Source organism: Manis javanica, chromosome 3, assembly GCF_040802235.1.
Source record: "Manis javanica isolate MJ-LG chromosome 3, MJ_LKY, whole genome shotgun sequence".
In the NCBI taxonomy this organism is placed as follows: domain Eukaryota; kingdom Metazoa; phylum Chordata; class Mammalia; order Pholidota; family Manidae; genus Manis; species Manis javanica.
Window position 1 is genome coordinate 157324360 of NC_133158.1, and position 21051 is coordinate 157345410.

Consider the following 21051-nt stretch of genomic DNA (forward strand, 5'->3'; position numbering starts at 1 on the left):
GTAGTTTTTTGATTACCGCTTCCATTTCTTTGCTGGTAATTGGTTTGTTTAGATTTTGTGTTTCTTCCTTGGTCAGTCTTGGAAGGTTGTATTTTTCTAAGATGTTGTCTATTTCTTCTAGGTTTTCCAGCTTGTTAGCATATAGGTTTGCATAGTATTCTCTAATAATTCTTTGTATTTCTATGGGGTCCGTTGTGATTTTTCCTGTCTTGTTTCTGATTCTGTATATGTGTGTTGAATCTCTTTTACTCTTAATAAGTCTGGCTAGGGGCTTATATATTTTGTTTATTTTCTCAAAGAACCAGCTCTTGGTTTCATTGATTTTTTCTATTGTTTTATTCTTCTCAATTTTATTTATTTCTTCTCTGATCTTTATTATGTCCCTCCTTCTGCTGACCTTAGGCCTCATTTGTTCTTCTTTTTCCAATTTTGATAATTGTGACATTAGACCTTTCAGTTGGGATTGTTCTTCCTTCTTTAAATATGCCTGGATTGCTATATACTTTCCTCTTAAGACTGCTTTCACTGCGTCCCACAGAAGTTGGAGCTTTGTGTTGTTGATGTCGTTTGTTTTCATATATTGCTGGATCTCTATTTTAATTTGGTCATTGATCCATTGATTATTTAGGAGCATGTTTTTAAGCCTCCATGTGTTTGTGAGCCTTTTTGCTTTCTTTATAAAATTTATTTTTAGTTTTATACCTTTGTGGTCTGAAAAATTGGTTGGTAGGAGTTCAATCTTTTTGAATTTACTGAGGCTCTTTTTGTGGCCTAGTATGTGGTCTATTCTGGAGAATGTTCCATGTGCACTTGAGAAGAATGTGTATCCTGTTACTTTTGGATGTAGAGTTCTATAGATGTCTATTAGGTCCATCTGTTCTAGTGTGTTGCTCAGTGCCTCTGTGTCCTTACTTATTTCTGTCAGGTGGATCTATCCTTTGGAGTGAGTGGTGGTTGAAGTCTCCTAAAATGAATGCATTGCCTTCTATTTACTCCTTTAGTTCTGTTAGTATTTGTTTCACATATGCTTGTGCTCCTATATTGGTTGCATATATATTTATAATGGTTATATCCTCTTGTTGGACTGAGCCCTTTATCATTATATAATGTCCTTCTTTATCTCTTGTTACTTTCTTTGTTTTGAAGTCTATTTTGTCTGATACTAGTACTGCAACACCTGCTTTTTTCTCCTTGTTTTTTGCATGAAATATCTTTTTCCATCCCTTGACTTTTAGTCTGTGCATGTCTTTGGGTTTGAGGTGGGTCTCTTGTAAGCAGCATATAGATGCGTCTTCTTTTTTATCCATTCTATTACTCTGTTCTTTTGGTTGCTGCATTCAGTCCATTTACATTTAGGTTGATTATTGAAAAACATATTCTTATTTCCATTGCAGGCTTTAGATTCGCGGTTACCAAAGCTTCAAGGTTAGCTTCTTTAGTATCTTACTGCCTAACTCTACTCACTTATTGAGCTATTATAGACACTGTGTGGTGATCCTTTATTTCTCTCCCTTCTTATTCCTCCTCCTCCATTCTTCATATGTTGGGTGTTTTATTTTGTGCTCTTTTGTGTTTCCTTTAACTGTTTTTATGGGTACTTGATTTTATTTTTTGTCTTTAGTTATTATTTGATTGGTGTGCTTTCTTTGCTGTGATTTTATTTTCTCTGGTGACATCTATTTAGTCTTAGGAGTGCTCCCATCTGGAGTGGTCCCCCTAAAATACCCTGTAGAGGTGGTTTGTGGGAGGCAAATTCCCTCAACTTTTGCCTGTCTGGTAATTGTTTAATCCCTCCTTCATATTTAAATGATAATTGTGCTGGATACAGTATTCTTGGTTCAAAGCCCTTCTGTTTCATTGTATTAAATATATCATGCCATTCTCTTCTGGCCTGTAAGGTTCCTGTTGAGAAATCTGATGATAACCTGATGGGTTTTCCTTTGTAGGTGACCTTTTTCCTCTCTCTAGCTGCCTTTAAAACTCTGTCTTTTTCCTTGATCTTTGCCATTTTAATTATTATGTGTCTTGGTGTTGTCCTCCTTGGGTCCCTTCTGTTGGGAGTTCTGTGTACTCCCGTGGTCTGAACGATTATTTCCTCACCCAGTTTGGGGAAGTTTTCAGTTATTATTTCTTCAAATACACTTTCTATCCCTTTTTCTCCCTCTTCTTCTTCTGGTACTCCTATAATGCGAATATTGTTCCATTTGGGTTGGTCCCACAGTTCTCTTCATATTGATTCATTCCTGGAGATCCTTTTATCTCTCTCTATGTCAGCTTGTATGCGTTCCTGTTCTCTGGTTTCTATTCCATCAATGGCCTCTTGCATCTTATCCATTCTGCTTATATATCCTTCCAGAGATTGTTTCATTTCTGTTATCTCCTTCCAGATGTCATCCCTTAGCTGTTGCACATTTCTCTGCAGCTCCATCAGCACGGTTATGACCTTTATTTTGAATTCTTTTTCAGGGAGATTGGTTAGGTCTATCTCCCCAGATTCCTCCTCAGGGGAGACTGTCTGGTTTAATCTGGTCTGTATCAAATCTTTCTGCCTTTTTATGGCTATAGAGGTAGTTGTGGGAAGCTGGTGTGTGTGTCGGCTCGGAAACGTCCCTTCTTCCTGGTTTGTGGCCTTCCTCTCCTGGGAGAACAGCGACCCCTAGTGGCTTGTGCTGGGTAGCTGCACACAGACGGGGTTTCTAATTCTTGCCTGGCCGCTGTGAAAGAAGCCTCCACCCTGCTGCCTCAGGCTGCTGCTTCACTGTGGCAGAGCGACATCAGAGGGGAAATGGGCTGGAGGCTGTTTATCTCCGTGAGGGGCCTGCAAGCTGCACTGCTGCCCAGGGGTTTAGACCACCCGGAGTTCCCCTGGATTCCCAGTTGCTGGGCTGATTTCACCAGGATGCTTCCATCCAGCCGTGGGGTCCCTGTCCCTTTAAGTCTTTCAAAAAGCACTTGCTTTTCTTTATCCCAGGGGCGCTGGCTACAGGGACCTGCTCACAGGTCTTACTGTCCCGTTTACCTACTATCCAGCACCACATGCCCTGTGTGTCTGCACTCCATTGCGGATGGCTTGGGCTGGGTGTTTAGCAGTCCTGGGCTCCCTCTCCCTCCCCGCTCCGACTCCTCTGCTCCCGCCGGGATCTGGGGTGAGGGGTCTCAGGTCTCACCAGGCCGGGGCTTGTATCTTACCCCCTTTGCAATGCACTGGGTTCTCATAGGTGTGGGTGTAGCCTGGCTGTTGTCCTGTGTCTTCTGGTCTCTCTTTTAGGGATAGTTGTATTTGTTGAATTTTCAAAAATATATATGGTTTTGGGAGGATATTTGCTGCTGCTCTACTCACACCGCCATCTTGGCTCCGCCCCCAGTGATTTTTTAAATAAGGATGCACTTGTGTAATCATCAACAAGATCAAAAGATAGAACATTTCTGGCACATCATAAAGTTCCTTTTCTGGTCAATAGCCATGCACCAGCACTTTCAAAATGAACCACTACTCTGAATTTTATCATTCTGAACTAGTCTTCCCTAAATCATAATTTTGCCTCTGTTTCTCTGAAAGTCCATGACAACAGCGCTAATGCTGAGGAAAGTATGTGTGCCTCCTGACATTATTTTCCAGTTGTTAATACTATATTGGTCATTAGCTCCCTTCCCAAGTTTGTATGGTCTGTTACACAGACTTCCTTTCAGTTTACCACTTGAGATCCCATTCAGGCCTCCTTCTCTAGAGCAAGAGGAGCTCTAAAGCCTATATCCTTTGTGTCTGCCTGGATCTTAAACAAGTTCAGAACCACCCCTGATGGGAAGCAAATTCTGCATTAGTGGTATGGAGCTCTGTCTTAGTGGGGCCGAAGGACAGGTTTATTTCCATATTGTCCTAACCCTAAAGAATGTCCAAATTCAAAAGGTCACAGAGCAGTACAAACTTACAGACCCACCTTCATCTATTCCTACAGGCTTAGGGTTAAATAAATGAATTATGTGCCAATCGTTTCTCATTAACAATCACAATTCACACGACTTTAATGAGCCTATCATTACTAGGAAACTGTTAATGTCAGTGTCCAAAGGACCATTCCTTGGAGGCCTACATTACTTCACCAATTTATTTATTCACCTCTCTGTAAGTGCTCATCCAGACTGTGCCTGAATTTCTTTAATAAAGGAGAATTTATTCTGTCCAAAGAAAATTCAGTCTTGTTCTCAAATTTGTTTTTTAGAGATCTGAAAGATTCAGAAAATGTCTCTTTCTGCCACCCCCACACACAACTTACAAGAATGTGGGGGTCAGTGCTGAAGAGAGGCCATTCTGATCTATTGTGAGATATGCAAATGTCCCTCCAACTTTAGTATATGTACAACGAGAGGACTTTTTCAAATCTTTATACAGCTGTTATGAATTTCTTTTTTATAGTAAACCAGATTCATTTTCCTGGTCCTTCCAATTCATGTCTTTAGAATAGTCTGAGTTATTTGTCTTCACCATGGCCTCTCTGACATTTGAGTATACCTTTTCACACCTACACCCAGTCTAAGGCAGCATAGCGCTGATAAACTAATGAACGCACATGTGAGAATTCCGGTAACTGATGCATTATGAAAGACACAAAGCAAAAACACTGATTATAGGCTTTGGGAAAAAAGTAGTATCTGATGAAGGAGGTATCCAAATAGCGGTCAAGTGAGAAGAAAATGAAAAATAATAGTAATAAAAACTGTAATACATACTTTTTAACAAAGAAGACATTTTCATGGCCTATCTCTTAGGACTTATGGATAATACTAAACAGGTTTCATACTGACGTAGGGTGAACAGTACATCTCCACATTTCATCTAAGAGATAATTGAAGTGGTAACATTTTTACCTGGCAATAACATAGAGAAATGATGATTCTCTAAAATGTCAAAACCAAAGATTATAGAACTCTGTAATTATTTTCTTTTGCAATTTTGGGTGAGCTACAAAGGGATTCATACTATCTAAAACCTGTATGTTTTTATATAAATACTGTGAAATCAAAGCTTAGTTAGATGTTATACCACCCTTAAGAAGCTCATACATTAATTTTAATATGCTCATAGTATATAACATTAAACCATTAGTTTTCAGAGTATATCATCAGACCAGCAGCATCACCTTACCTGGGAACTTCCTAGAAATGCCCGACCCCTACCCAAACTACTGAATCAGAAACACTGGAGGGGGCCCAGCAATCGGTGTTTTAACAAGCCCTGCAGGTAGTTGTGGAGCAGGCTAAAGAGTAAGAACCACTGAATGAAACCCAGCTGTCACAGTATGACTAATTAAAAAAAGACAAAATATCTTTGGAAATTAAGAGGCACCCTACTTAATATTTGGGGAACGGAAAATGTTCCTTAAAAGCCATAAACGTGATTCAAAACCTATGTCTAAGGTCATTCTTTTATGAGTAGAGGATATCTAGTTCTTTTTACCATTCATTTCCTTTCATCATTTATAACTTGTTCAACTCTTTGAATAGAAGTTTTACTTACCTTCAAAAAATGCATTTTCTAAAATCTTTTATTTCACCCAAATTGTCCAACATTTTCTCACAACTCCTACTAGAAGTCTTCCACATTCCTTTTTCTCTGGCTGAACACCCCAGTGGTGATAGTAAGAAGGGAAAATGAAAGGACAGCACTGGAGTGAGGGACAGCAGGAGATAACCTACCCTCTGAGCTAAGAAATAACAAATACTATAAGGAAAACTGAATAAAATGGCATAAATTTAAATGTGGGCTGGGCTTTTTCATTCTCTTGCAGATGCACAGAACCAAAGAAGTAGAGGTCTGCCTGGTTTTATTCCTGGGGCTCCAGACCCAGACCATCACCTTCCAGTCACTCCTTCCTGCCCAGGGAGCCAAGTGCTGCAGCCAGGTCTCCTTCCACCAGGCAATCTCCCTCCGGGCCTAGAATATTTAAGCCAGGTATTTTTCTCTGCCTGTGTCTATAAATGTTTTCCTTAAGAAGAATACAAACTGGGTTTTTCACTTTTCATCCAAGACTGAAGGACTTCAAGAAAGAACTTACTGAAGTGTGAAAGCATTACAAATCATGAAATTAAAAATCTTTTTTTCTTATATCTATTATTTGGGGTGAAATTCATGTTTTCTACTTCTATTTCTTTATGTTTGCTATGTTCTTATTTACTTGACAGAGTGATGACACTAAATATTTCTATTTAGCTGTTAGCGTATTTATCCTCCTTCTGCTCATTGCTCAAGGTGTCAGTAAATTTATCCTCAAGGAATCATCTAATATATCTAGTATCTGTAGCTATTTAATTAAAGAAAATTTACTGAGTACTTGCTATAATCAAGGCATATAAAAGCATACAATCTAGTCCTTCTCACCCAAATATCCTGTAAGCAATTGGTAACTGCTTATTTTGTTAACAAAAAATGTTGGCAAAAAGTTCAAGGCTGTGTACCAAAGGCAGGTAACACACAAGTGTAATGTGTGCAGGTGAAGAGAGGAGAGAAAGGTGGTTAAAGATCAATGTGCTCAGGAGAGATTTCTGTAATGAGCTGAGAGTTCAGTGTTTTCAACTGAATCTCAAAAGGTAGCTAGAAATCCACAGGAAAGCAGGTGACCAAGTCAACACTATTGTCTTTGATAGTGTAACATCTCCAGGCCAATTTGCTTGAAAAATTATATTACTATTAGATAAGCCACTATTCTAGTCACTAGAGGGTAAGCAGTGATTCAAGCCTTATAACTAATCAATATATATCATTATATCTGAATTATATGGTGCATAGATAGCAATTACATTATACACATATGTATAATTGTTTTTGTATTTTATCCTACAAAAGATTAGAAATACATTTACACTAATATTGAGATGTCAGCACATCTGCTGCAATTTTCAGCTTGTTTGGCATTCTTTCAAACTCTGAAGTCTATCTCCTTTATCAAAATCAAATCTCAGTGTTAATTCCCTTAAGGTACAAGAGATTTCTGTTATGCCTGATAGGGTTTAAGCTGTATGCAGCATATGTTCCTGGGAAAATGTTTATAATTGCAGATGCCTTCTCCAGAAACCCACTGGCAGACAAATGTACTTTAGAGACTGGAGAGCTCAGGGAGATATGTAAAAGAGCTGGAAAAGCTAGCCCACCATCTTCCATCTGCAGAAAGGATCCGCTGTAATAGCTGACTAGAGTTGATTAACTGCTGCAAGCTGTTTGGGAATGTTGTCAGACAAGGATTCGCCAAGTATAAAAGTGATATACCAGTGCCAGAGGGCTGAGGTTTGATGATCACATATGGTCATCACATACTCTTCTTCCATCCATGAATGATGACACTCCTGGAGCCAGATACTTGACATTAATATATTTTTTTCCACATTCGAAAAATAGAGATATGAATCCACCGGATTCAGTTCTAAAATGAAGTCAGTTTTCCAAAAATAGACCTTTGGTAATCTTTTACAAAAAATCAAAATATGCCACAAATTGATGACTATTTTACTTCAAAGGTAAAGTTAATTATTCACTTTATGCTAAAAGAACACTTACTTTATTTTAAATCAGTGTCTAATTCAATAGGATGAATGAGTGTTTTAGAAATTTTGTACCAGAAGTCTGTAAGAGACATACATGAAATAAATTTTTAGATGTTAACTTTCATCTAAAAATATATATAAAGTTGTGAACATTTGGAAATAGTATATTCCTCCATAAATAAGAAAATATACAAAAATATACAAAATCCTTCTAAATTAAAAAGTCAAATTTTTAAAAAGCATGTTTTCTTGTAATCAAGTCCATCCAATGACTATTGAAAACCTTATTTTCATTAACAATTTGAAAATAAATCCGCAAGTATGTGTATGTATATTTTTAGGGGTGTACAAATATATACATGCATGTGTATGTATGTATTATATATGTATATTTATATATTTATATAAATACCTATGAATCTGTGTACATATATGCACACATATATATAAATACCTATGAATCAGTGTTCATATATGTATACATATATGTTGTTCATTTAGGTTAAACCTAAGAATAAAACTAATAGATTCTCTTCCCAGATTGTGTTCACAATAGTCAATAACATTTTATCCTCTAAGTGTCAAAGGATAATTATTATAATTTAGTCACCTGTAAGTAAGAGTAATGACTTAAAGTCTACAACAATACATGTAAAGACAAAGTTTCTTTTTTTATTAAGGAATTATTGATAAACACTCATGAGGGTTTCACATGAAAAACAATGTGGTCACTACATTCACCCATATTTTTGAGTCCACCCCCACATACGCCATTGCAGTCACTGTCCATCAGTGTAGTAAGATGCCACAGAGTCACTATTTGCCTTCTCTGTGCTACACAGTCTTTCCCTGAAGATCCAGTATCTTTTAAAGTACATATGTTCAGTGGAATTGCTGCTCCCTGTAAACCTGATAAATTAAACATAAGAAATGACTGTTAAGCTGTATATTCAAGACTGCCACTAGATCTCATCCTGCAGCTTTCATACTAAAGGAGTGCTCTACTTGCCCTGACCCTGAGTACATGATTCAATCTGTTTGAAGTCTCCACTAATTCCTAGTCCATACGGTAACAGCAGAAGATGAAAAGGGCTCATTCGGACCATGGTTTGTAAGTGGCCCAGGACTATTTGAAGGAAGCTACAAGAACAACCATAACCAAAACCTTCAGATCCAGGAGGTTTGTCCACAGAGAGAGCAAATCAAATGTCTTTACAGAGGAGAGAGAGAATATAAGAGCAAACAGGGAGGAATGGCACTCAGAAGTTCCATAGTATCATTTAAGACTTATTGCCCCAGCTCCTAACAGATTAGTTTGGTAGTTCCAGTACACCAACAGAGAAGAAAGCACCTCAAAAATGGTGGCAGGACAGCCCAGGTTCAAGTCCAAGCTAACCATTTATAAACTCTGCAACTTTGAGGAAACTACTTAATCTCTCTGAGAATGTTTCTTTACATGTGAAATGTAATGATATCTACCTTTTTATATTTTTGTAGGGATTAAATAAGACAGTGTATTTAATCCTCATGGAAGCCCTTAGATAAACAACTGTCTCACAGTAGCCCTTAAACAACTGTCATTACAGGATATTAGAGAGTTACAACTTCCCTTTTCATTGAGGAGTGGGCCTCAGTTGATAGTCTCTAACTTTCAAGACTGAAACTTGATGCACACTAATATTAAAGTTCCTAAACTCAAACCTCAGTCTTGTCCCATAGTTATCCATCTCTAAATTACCTCTACATAAATCCACTGCCATTGTGGTTATCCTTTTGAGGCTCACCTCTTCTCTTTCCTCAATGCTTCTTCATTTTCCCCAAAAGAGGAGACCAGAATGAAGAACAGTACATTACAAAAGAGTGATTCTAATTTCTAAAAATTTTGCCATAATTATTAAAGATTATTAATAGAATATATTAAGTCAAAATTATTTTTGGAAAAATATTTGTTGAGAACATTAAAAAGGAGGCCACATGTACTCTTTTATCAATCATAAGATTTAAATAGAGGAAACAATCTTAGTTTTACCTTCACCTCAGAATATACAAAGAAAATGAAGGAAATAAAGTAGGTTCAACTTTTCTGGGTTTATAACAGTCAATTGATACCAAATATTAGTAATGACTATTTCAGTTTAACAGTTACCAGTGAAATTATTATGGTGAAGGGAGGACAAATCTGAAGGTTAAATAAAAAATGAAGCATTAGAAAAAACAACAGTCAACTCTCTATTCAGTGCTCATGACCTTAGTGAATTTTCAAGTACCGACTATCAAATTTAGATTTTATGCAAATAAAATTCATTCTGAGAATGTATTTTTAATATGTGCTTTAAAAACAGTTTGTATTGTATACTTTTTAACATGGTCATTTTTCACCTATCTGTAGGTACTTTACCTCTGTAAATTAACTTCATTTATAATTACATAAGGCAAGTTTTATTATATCACCTTTAGTGGTATAACTCTTACTCTTCTTAAATGGGTACTTTGTTGGCATCAGCAGGATTTGTCTTTTTTTTCCTAGTCTAAAGGAAGGTATGAATGAGAAAAATTTATATAATAAACTCTTCCAGTTTTAACAAAGACATTTCATCTTTGTGAGGAATGACTTGCAGCATGACAGAGAGAAAGTGAAGGTAGGCATGGTGGAGAGGGGAGGCCAGACATTCAAGATCACTGTCGTTTTTTTTTTTTTTAATGTTCCTAAAAATTGAGAATTTTAAAACCTCATAGGCATTCTCATTCAGAGATCATTTAAAAATCTTCTCAAAGTGTTATTTCCAAGAACTACTCTTTTATTACATTACCACAGAAAGAACACAGAATTTAACTACAATTCCTATTCTTATTCTGGGCAATTCTGCCTTGGAACTTTCAGGGTTCTTGTAACTTTTAATTTTTACTTGAGTTAAAAACATGTTATCTTGTTTTTCACGATGAAATGTGAGTTGTTTTTCAACTGTTTCTCTAATAAGGATCTGCTAAACAAGTTAGTAGTAGCTCCACAGGTTTTCAAAGTATTGTGATATAATACTTTTTATCTCCTTTATGTCATCCTTTAACAGTTAGACCTGATAATTATACACCAACAAGTGGAGCTTCTTGGAAGTAAGTACTTATTAAAACTGTTGAAAATATTTTAGGTTTCAGAAGTTTCTTTACATCTAAATATTTTGTAAGCAATAAGGTTAAATAAATGTTTAAGATAGATTTTAAAAAAGACCACTGTATTTTTTGAAATACTTGTGGAAAGTAAAATATTTAGTCTGAGGTAGATAAACCTCAAAGCATGAAACTCTCTGAGTCTGATGATACTGTCACTAGAAATCTAACATTATTTTTAATCTTAAAATAATAAAATATATTTGGTCATGTCCATGGTTGCTAATAATTTAAATTTTCTTAATAATTTCAGAAATGGAAATCAAGGTTGAGGCCAAACAACAAAAACCCATCAAAACAAAATTCCACTGGTTCATCATTTTATCAGTGATTCATCAAATAGGCAAATTATTTAGCAATACACAAATTTACAATGATGACTAACTGAATTCAAATTACTTGAGTACTTTTGTCTTTAATATTCTATATTACTCCTAAAATACATAAGTATTATAACAATTACATACCAGGATAGCATGCAGCTGTAGATGTATTACCAGGGATTTTAGACAAAATCATTACAATCACTGTGAATTATCCCAGTAATTCCATAGCAATGCCAGAATTATTATTTCAATATTAGATTATTTTCTACAGCATTACTTCCTTAGTTGAAAAACACTACATATTTCCAAATAGGTCATATATGTGGAATCAAAATTTATTAATCACACAGCTTTGCCTTCAGACTTTATTTTGATTTCCATGGCTAAATCCTCAAGTTTTAGAGCACAGAAGTAAATCTGTGTGAAGAAGATACCATATACTTAGTAAATAATTGGTCACCCTATTTTCTTTTAAGAACACTACTACTTTTATTTAAAGATTGATACTAAGTAATAGCATTATTATGATGACTTTTTTTTTTCTCCATTAGTGATACTTGGCACTGAGACCGCCAACAAATATGAGATTAAAAACAGCTTGGGACAAAGAATTTACTTTGCCATGGAGGAAAGCATTTGCTTTAACCGTACTCTGTGTTCCACACTGAGATCTTGTGCTCTGAAGGTCACAGATAACTCAGGTCGAGAGGTGATCACAATAAACAGGCCCTTGAGGTGCAACAGCTGCTGGTGCCCCTGCTTCCTACAAGAGGTCAGTCAGTGGCTCGGATGTACCCTTAGTTTTTCCCCTTTGGAAAGAAATGCAATTATTTCTTTACTAATGGCATTCATCTGAAGTTATAGGGCATTACCCTTTCAATTGTTCGAATTACCACATTGCTCCTTTTAAGATCAGAACAGCTTGAGGATTTGGTGAGTCACTCAATTTTTTTCCTTTCTAACCAAAAACTGTAGTGGCTTCTGTGATGTTCATTGTAAAGACACATGTATCATGTAAATGAGATACACCCCCCTGAATGTCTAATTAGCCACTAATTGTAATAGCTATGAGTTCCACCATTAAACAAATCAACCTTTGTCTTCTCTAACTTGAACAAATTAGGAAGTGCTCGGTGTTCCTAAACTCTTCTAAGGTGTTCTCTTGGTTAGGTGTTATTTTTAGTACAGAATCTCACTTTCCATTCACCCATTTCTGATGAACTTCAAGGTCTGGCAAAGACATGTTGTTCTAAAGGGAATCATTTGATTATTTCATATTAATATATAATAAATTTCTATCATTATTGAATAGACTTATAATAACTTTCATTGACATAATGTAGTTGGTTGACATGGAATATTTACTTTTTTATTTCTTTGATATCATAACATCTCCAAATTTTGCAATTGAGGAAACGGGAGCTTAGAGAGTGGAGGAGTCTTACCTATGATCACACGTCTAAGAAAATCATAAATGGGACTTGATCCAGGTGTCCTTATTCAAGCCCAAGCTTCTCTATTGAGGAGTAAGTATTCCATTTAACATGATAGGAAATAAATATTAATATGGAAGGAGGTTAAATAGGGAAGTGTCGAACAATATATGTTGAAGCTAATTCTCCAACTATTTATAAGCAATTCCCTGAGTGAGAAGCTGGTTAAGATTACCCCTATCTGGTACTCAAGAATTCTCATTCTCTTACTGAGTATATTTAATATTTAATATGTCCCAATATGGTATAGTCAGTATAATCAGAATATATGCCCATTTGAAAATTGCTGATAATCGATGTTTGATTTCATAGTAGCCCAGTGTCACATAAAGAACCGTAAGATATATCTTGATACCCATTAATTTTAAAACTTCGGTCAAAAACCAATTTCCTTAAAAGTGATCCCAGAGTGAATCTATCTAATTCTAAGCAATCTTGTTGAAATCACCTTTGTCCAAGAACACTACAGGCGTAATAAGGAAGAAAAGACAGAAGATCAGATGACAGAGAGCTGGTTTGATTTAAAAGCACATCATTTTCATTATTTTCACCCACCTCCAGCTTATTGCACAAAACATTTAATTTGGCTACATAAATATATTGAAATGCAATATAATGGGAAATTAAGAGAATGAAGGGTAAAGGGGCAAAAATACTAAAGTGAAGCCTGAAAATGCAGTTGTTAGTCTTTAACACTGAATGAAGTGAAACAAATAAAAGTGGTGTGTAATAACTGTAACCCCACAAGAAGCGTTTGTTTTTAACTGAACACAGAGAAGTTGGAAGATGATAATCTGAAGAGAAAAAAAATTCATGAATACTTAATAACTGGTAAGTGGGGCTTAAAAATAGATATATTGTGGCAACAAATAATAAAAAGTCGCTATGATGTGTCTCGTGAGAAACGGCCTTGACCAATTGTTTTTATTGGAACAAAACTGGCAAAGCAGCAGTGTCAGAAGAGAGTTCTGGAGTAGGTTCTCTTTGGGGAAGTAAAACCAAAGACACGGACTTCTACTGCATAATGCCTACATATATCTATACAGTGAAATCTTTGTTTCCATAAAATATAAAAATCCACTGCTTTGCTTCATTAGAAACAGATGTTTAGAATATTTTGTAGAATACAAAAGTAATTCCATTAACAGTATGTTGTTTAGAAGTAAACTGATATTATAGCAAAATTAAAATACAATAACCTTAGAAAATTTCATCTTATTATCTCTTACAGTTAGAAATCCAAGCCCCTCCTGGTACTATAGTTGGTTATGTTGCACAGAAGTGGGACCCCTTTCTGCCTAAATTCACAATCCAAAATGCAAACAAAGAAGATATTTTGAAAATTGTTGGTCCTTGTGCAACATGTGGCTGTTTCGGTGATGTGGATTTTGAGGTATGATTGACAAAATGAAGGGAGTTTTCACTCAGGTGCTGATTTTTTTGCAACATAATTCAATTTTTAAAATGTTCAAATCATGAAATATCTCTGAAATAAGTTTAGGAAGTAATATATTTATGAAATAATGTAATAAGCCCACCTTGTACATACCAATAAGCCTATATTGTACAGTGATATTAAGTCCAAGAATTTTTTTAAAAAACATACTGTAAAAAAATGAATTATGTGGAGTTAAAGAATCCATGGTATAATGTAAATATATATAGTTTGGAATCATTTAAATTATATCATTTTTCCTGGTAGTAACATTTCCTGGTTCAAATATCATCTCAGAAGCATATACCATCAAAATATCACTAATTTAAAAGCTTGCTCATAAGACTTGTTAACTTCGTTTTGTAAAACAGTATATTCTCATGTAAACATATTTGTATGAATTGAATGTTAGAAAGCAATAGGAAGTTTCAAATTTAATCTGTAAAATATGAACAATCTTAAAATCTTTTCCTAGAAATACATCTTAGGCAGAGGATACCTAACCTAAAGTGTATATTTTTTATTCATTCATTCATCACATACAGCTGACCTAAGACATTCAGTTTGCAGGACTTCAGAGTCACTATTCAACTGGAATACAATGTAAAATTTGCAAAGTGAGCAGCTGTCCTAACTCCAACCCATTCCAAAAGGACTTGTCATAGCTTTCCTAAGAGTAAAGGATAAAAATATGCCCTATGGCAGAGAAGAACTAAAAGTTTTAATATTCCTAAAGGAATGCCCTAAGTAACTTACTCAATTTTCTATCTTCTACTATCATACTGAAAATGAAAGTTTATATTGAATCACTGACAGCCTTTGCAGGAGAAACAGGGCAGTATATGACTAGATGAAATATTAGACTCCTTCTAGCTAAGAACTGTAGACTTTCAGTGTCAAATTAGTAGGAATTTCCTGTGCAGTACATTAGCTCAGAGGATTTTTTTAAGGAAAAATGGAATTTAGGATTAGCTACACTGGAATGACCTGGTAAATGTCTATGTATAATTAAAATGAGATTAAGCAATAGGTGATAATATTATATGTGTAATTATAAAATTGTGGCAGTAAAAATTAGAAAGCTCAAAAATTGTATGTAGAAATTAATTTCTTTTGAAATCTTTCTTAAAATATTTTGTTTTTGTTTTTTTCTTTCCTTTTTTTTTTCTAAATGAAGAATTCAGGTTTACAATCTGGACCTCATCTAAAGGAATTACCTTCATGGTTAGGCCTTTAATTGAGACTATATACCTGCTGCCATCTTGTGGCAGACTGACCTTAATTATTTATTGCTATTATATTCTCAGTCTGCATAGAAAAAGCAAAAAAAAAAAAAAAAAAGGAATTTTGACCGATTAAAAACTATCAGGAAAGCTAAATTTCTGAAGAGTCGCTTGCAAAGTTAAATCTCCAAACCTATGCTTACATAAAAGGATGAATAATATGGAATTGTCATTTACAGATGATGAATAATTCATCTCTCTCTTGGAATAAACAAAGACACGTAAAACTATCTGTTTCACTTTCAAATTTAATACCTCTTATTTCCTTTTCAAAGGTGAAGACCATTAATGAAAAGCTTACAATTGGAAAGATTTCAAAGTACTGGTCAGGATTTGTAAATGATGTCTTCACCAATGCTGACAACTTTGGAATTCATGTTCCTGCGGATCTGGACGTGACAGTCAAAGCAGCAATGATTGGGGCTTGTTTTCTCTTTGTACGTACGGTCTAAAAAGAGTATGGGTGACTTATTTCTCTCCTTTTCACTTGTCAGTTACTACAGAGCCAATCCCATTTCACACAGTAGAGCATTTATTCCAAAGAGTAAGCTTTATGCATAAAAGCCTGGTTTGGGATCAACATTCTTTAGAAGTCAGAATTTAAGAGCCTGTGTTTCTATTGGACAGAACTTCTCTAGTGGCCCTGATACACCCTCTTCTTCAAGGATTGATGCCCCATCACATCCTACTTATTTCTTCCTTAAAACCCAAGTTATCCTTCTCTTTCAATTTCAATTTAGATTTTTGGCTTATTTTCACTTTCACTGAAAATGCTGCAAACACAAACACCACATTATTTATGCTGGGTAAACTTCAGAACTGTTTCATTGCTTAATTCAGAATAGGAAAGTACAGTTTTCTTGCCCTCCAATGTGTACACAGGTACCTGAGTTGACACGAGTGAGTTAACATAAGTTTCCATTATTACAAAGATAGGTTTTTGTCCTTTCTTTCCAACTTACAATTTCATTAAAAACATTTTCTTCTTTGGTGTAGAGATTAGTGATAGCAAAAGAGAAGTCAAGTAATACCTGTGCCAGGCAAATGTTTGGGCATCTCTTCTTCCTGATTTTCCCTCTAGTCCCTCCCTCACTGCTTACCATTTTCAGTGCACTCACAAAAACTCTTGGAATTTTTAAATAATCCTACTTCTTTATCATATTTTGTTCTTCAGGGTTTTAAGATCCTAAATCTTATTATATTAATGTGAGCTGCTGTAGGTAAAAAAATTGGCCCCATTTATTCAGTCTATTCTAAAGACACTTGGGAAATATATTAACTAAAAATAATTCCCTAGTTACATCAGTGGTGGATACTTAGAGTTTAACACATTTATATCAGTATATAGAGTTTAAAAAGTTATATAAAGAGTTTAATATAAATACACAGAAATATACATTATACATATGTATACACATACACACACTCATAAAGAAATGTTCATATATGGATTATTTCTCCAGGAACTTAAGAGGAATCATTTTAACTTACTGGTTCACTGTCATTAGTAGAAGGTAGAATTCAGATATGTAGAGTGCTAGGTTTTTAGCCTTATTAAATAATCAGTTACCCTCATTACCATTTTCATCTACAAATCTAACCAATTCCAGTTAGTCTTGCCTGTCCCCTAATATTTCTTCCATTCCCTGTTCTTCTCTATCACTTGACAAGGATTTTAATTTGCCATTTCTTCTCACTTTTCCCATTTTTTATCATTCTGCATTTCAACACCAATCTCTCCAAACACGCACGCATGCATGCGCGCGCGCACGCGCGCGCGCGCACACACACACACACACACACACACACACACACAGCCTTTCCCCCAAATCTTAATTTTCTTATTTAACCCCACACTTAATGGTTATATTAAATGTTTATAAAACAGATGGTTAAAAAACAGACCATCTGTCCCATCCACCTATTTTACATAACAGGCTGATGGATAAGACATACTGTCAACAATTTCGTACACACTATAAATTGTAGAAGCGCTGATCTAGATAGCAACCCAATCATCTGAAAAGATAATTTTTTAATTCCATTGTCTAAGTGAGAAACATACTGAGAACATCTAATGAATCCCATCCATTTTTTTTTCTTTCCATAATATTATAAAATATTTTCCCTTTTTTGCCTGTATGGTTTTTGAAACAATTTCTTACATGTATTACCAAGATAAATGATTTATTTATGCATATAATATGAGGGGAAAACTAAAATTTTAGTTTTTAAACTCTGTATTTTATTACCTTGTGGAGAGACCCTTAAAAAGCTGGTGAGAGGATATTCTCTGATCTAATAGCAAAACTCACAATTACCACCTAATTTTTGGCCTCCTCTGGTTCAAGGCTACCACTCCACAGCCCACAGCTCTAACCACCTCCTTCTGAAGTTCCCTCTACTACAGTTTTCCATACTTCTGTGGATACCCACCCTGTCCACCATGATGTAGCCTTTTACCCTTTCCAGCACTGATCCGGAACTCCCTACAGTCTAATTCTGCAAAGTCTTGATCACCCAGAATTTTAACTGATGATACCATGCTGGTTCAGATAAGTTTCCCAAGTCATTTGTACTCTGAAAATTAGACATGGAAGTGTCATGAAGCTTAAAACTTTTTTATTTTTCTCCTACTGATATATCCAACTTTGCTGGAACACTACTGAGAAACATAATTGCTTTATATAATCAAAGCTTACATGAGACTCTTGATCTGAATTGGTGCCTTTTTGTAAATTCACTTATACTCAGTTTATTTATTTGTAGGACTTTATGTTCTTTGAACATTCACTGGCTGGATTATAAAAAGCACGATGACAAAAAGAATAAAGTATTCAGAACATCTTTCAGTAAGTAAAGGGCAAATTTAGACAATATTTTTCCCTTTGAAAATGTCTGTATTTGATGGTAATTTTTTTATTTTCTCCTAGAAATCCCTTGGGTTCTGGATTTCATTTCTGAATGGTTTGATACTTGCTTTTATTTTGTAACAAAATGCTAATTATTATATGTATTAAAGCATAATTTAATGAAGCAATTATCTGGTTATGAATGTATGATGGCTAAAGACAAGATTACTGGCCTGAGCACCGGGTGCTTGGAGAGATTACCTTTCTCTCTTCCTCTCCTTTGAAGTTACTGCGTGGGTAAGCATGAAAGAGAGAACTAAGGCTTGCAGCATCACGGATGAAAATTCAACGTTTAGAGAGCACTTTGAAATTTTTCTCACTCTAAGGCTGTTTACTAATCAAAAGGACTGGATTTCTAAAATATTTTTCGTAAGAATTATTTTTTAATTTGTTTATTAATTTTACTGTAGTGAGACACCTTTACACTGGAAAAGCTAAAAGTTGGGTAAATAATGTGTTTAAAGATGAAGAGGAAGATAGATCAAATCAATCCGTTCTAGTGGCAAAAGGCATGCTTATATTCCAAAAAAAGAAGCTAATATAAACAGACTTCTGATTAGTAAAAGCAGTAGTATACAGTTGGAACTTTATCCATTTGCAGTGAAATTTCAGGCAAAAATGGGACCTAAGGCTCTTAAAAATGGAAAACTCCAGGACTTAAAAACAAACAAACCAAAACAAGCAAAAAACAAAACCTTAATACATGAGGCAAATGCCAAAGTCAGGAAATACAGTTAATTCAATGAATGAATGCCTTCCGTTTGAAAATTTTCAGTCTTCCAGATTATTATGTCTAGTTATCCACATGTTTCAAAAGCCCACACAAGAGGAAAACTTCTTTTTTAAGAATGATAATAGTTCTTTCCTTTTCAAAATGAGAAAACAGATTTGTTTTAAACAAAGCACCATGTGGCCATTTAGACTGTACTTGAGAATGGAGTCTGGATCTGCTGTGAACTAGCCACGCAGCCAGAAGCCTATCATGCCGTCTTCCTGACCCTCCTCGGGTTCCCCGTGTATGTATACCTTGCAGAACTGCCGTGATGGTGAAAGGGAATACAGTATTTCTTCCTTTTCACCTTTAACTATTTTAAATTGGGGCATGTGATACATGGCCAGTTATAACCAGCTAAATAAAGGAAATAGCATTTTTAAAGCTAATATTTATTAACAAAGTAGAGAAAATAGGTAATGTTTTCTGAGGGCTTATTACATGCCAAGCACTATGCTTCATACGAATTCCTGACAGGGCACCAAAGTGACATGAAAACAGGATAATCAGGCAGTGCATGGAAGACTGCCTGAAATTCATCTTCCTCCCTCCCCACCCTGCACACTGGCTTCATGTCCCAATTTTCCTTCCTAAACATGATCCTGTTGTCACATTTTTGTCCTTTACTTTTAATTTCTACAATGAGAGCTTTTTGTAACTGGTGTCACAAAGCAGCAGTTGAGACTTTCACAGTGGAGCAAGAATGGGAGAGAAACACTATGTGTAAATACTGCATTTTAATATGACAAAACATTGGGAATTTTCAAAAAATATTTAAATGAACCCTAAAACTAGTGAAAAGAATTGCTTAACACCTACATCTAATGGAGATTCCCTAAAGACAGAAATCCTTCTTAGAATATAGCACTTGAAAGTTGGCTGCATTATAAAAACCTGCTGCGGTGCTTTGCTCCTGACCTGGCACGCTACGACAAATTAGGGCTCATCTTATCTCCTCTTCCTCATCAAAGGTAATATTTATCTTTATATGTCTTCTATGTTCTACTTTTTCCCTTCCCATCAAACAAATCTATGAGAGACTAGCAAGGCTCTTGCTTTTCAGGGAGATGTTTAGTGAAAAGCATGCAGCTCTAGAACAAGGTGGTCCTCTGTGCATCACAGTTTCTGGGTTTTATTGCCTTTCCTTGGCCCCACTACGCTCTCGGAATACAGGCTCCAAGACTGTTTACTCTGAGAAGTACTGGAAAAGGCTTGACTAGATTCAAATGCCTCCCATTCGTTCTTTCAATAATTTAATAAGTACTTAATTGACTCCCTTCTTCCTCTATAGAGTTTACAACTCGAAGAAATAGCTATTAATCCAATAATGACAAAACAAAGGTTAGACTCCAAACATGAGAAGTGTTTACAGGAGATGGGCAAGGTGCTAAGTATTGTAGAGGTATGTGACCTGGTCACAGAGTGAGGGAGTGATGGTGGATTTAATATGTGAAGTATAAGGAGGAAAGGAAGGAAGAATGTTTTAGGTGGAGGTGCTAGCATTTGTACAAGTTCTGTGATGAGGAAGAGGAGGATGTGACAATCTCATGTGACTTGAAGAGGGCCACAATTAAAGTCCAGACAGTGAGATGGAATATGGTACAAGGTGGGGATGCACAGGGCCTGGACTCTGTGTTTAGACTCTGTCCTGTTCACAAAGCTTCTGAGAAGTGTATGAGGAGAGAGCTGACTGATCGCTGACCGGATTGAGAAGAGGGCTGGAGAGGCTGTTCGTGGATGAGGTAGCAGGCTCCTAAAGTCATTTAGGTGGCAGCTAATGGTAACCTTGGATATATGGCACTCATGTAAAGGGAGAGAAGTAAGCAAATTCAAGACATGTTTAGGAGGTAAAATCACCATTACTTTCCAGGTTGAAAATGGAGATTTGAGAGAGAAAGGAGATTTCTGTCTCTACCATTTCCTGACAGAACATTAGAAGAGGATCTGGTTTGGGCAAAGAGCATGGGTTCAGTTTTTAACATACTGAATTTGCAATGCCTTTAAGTCTTCCAAAAAGAGATGTCAGATAGGCAGGTGGGCATCTTTTCATTGGGTTTATTTCTGAAGAGAGAGTTGAGTTTATGAGAACAATATGGACTAACAGAGATCTGAACAATCTCTGGTTAACT

At 35.7% G+C, this 21051-nt stretch overlaps 1 protein-coding gene across 4 annotated transcripts in view; it reads left to right on the forward strand.

Annotated features, from left to right (window-relative positions):
• PLSCR5 (phospholipid scramblase family member 5) overlaps positions 1–21051 on the forward strand; it is a 54576-nt gene that overhangs the window by 10321 nt on the left and 23204 nt on the right. For 3 of the 4 annotated variants that reach the window (XR_012129461.1, XM_073232232.1, XM_017650352.3), the window contains exons 3-8: positions 5787–5950; positions 10605–10647; positions 11579–11799; positions 13752–13913; positions 15514–15675; positions 18008–18090. Coding sequence is in view for 3 of the 4 variants with exons in the window: in XM_073232232.1 (XP_073088333.1) it covers positions 5787–5950; positions 10605–10647; positions 11579–11799; positions 13752–13913; positions 15514–15675; positions 18008–18046 (791 nt within the window). In the remaining variant the exon portion in view is untranslated. Of the gene's footprint in view, positions 1–5786; positions 5951–10604; positions 10648–11578; positions 11800–13751; positions 13914–15513; positions 15676–18007; positions 18091–18171; positions 18615–21051 lie in introns of those variants that run through there. The other variant, XM_017650351.3, reaches the window with a different exon arrangement.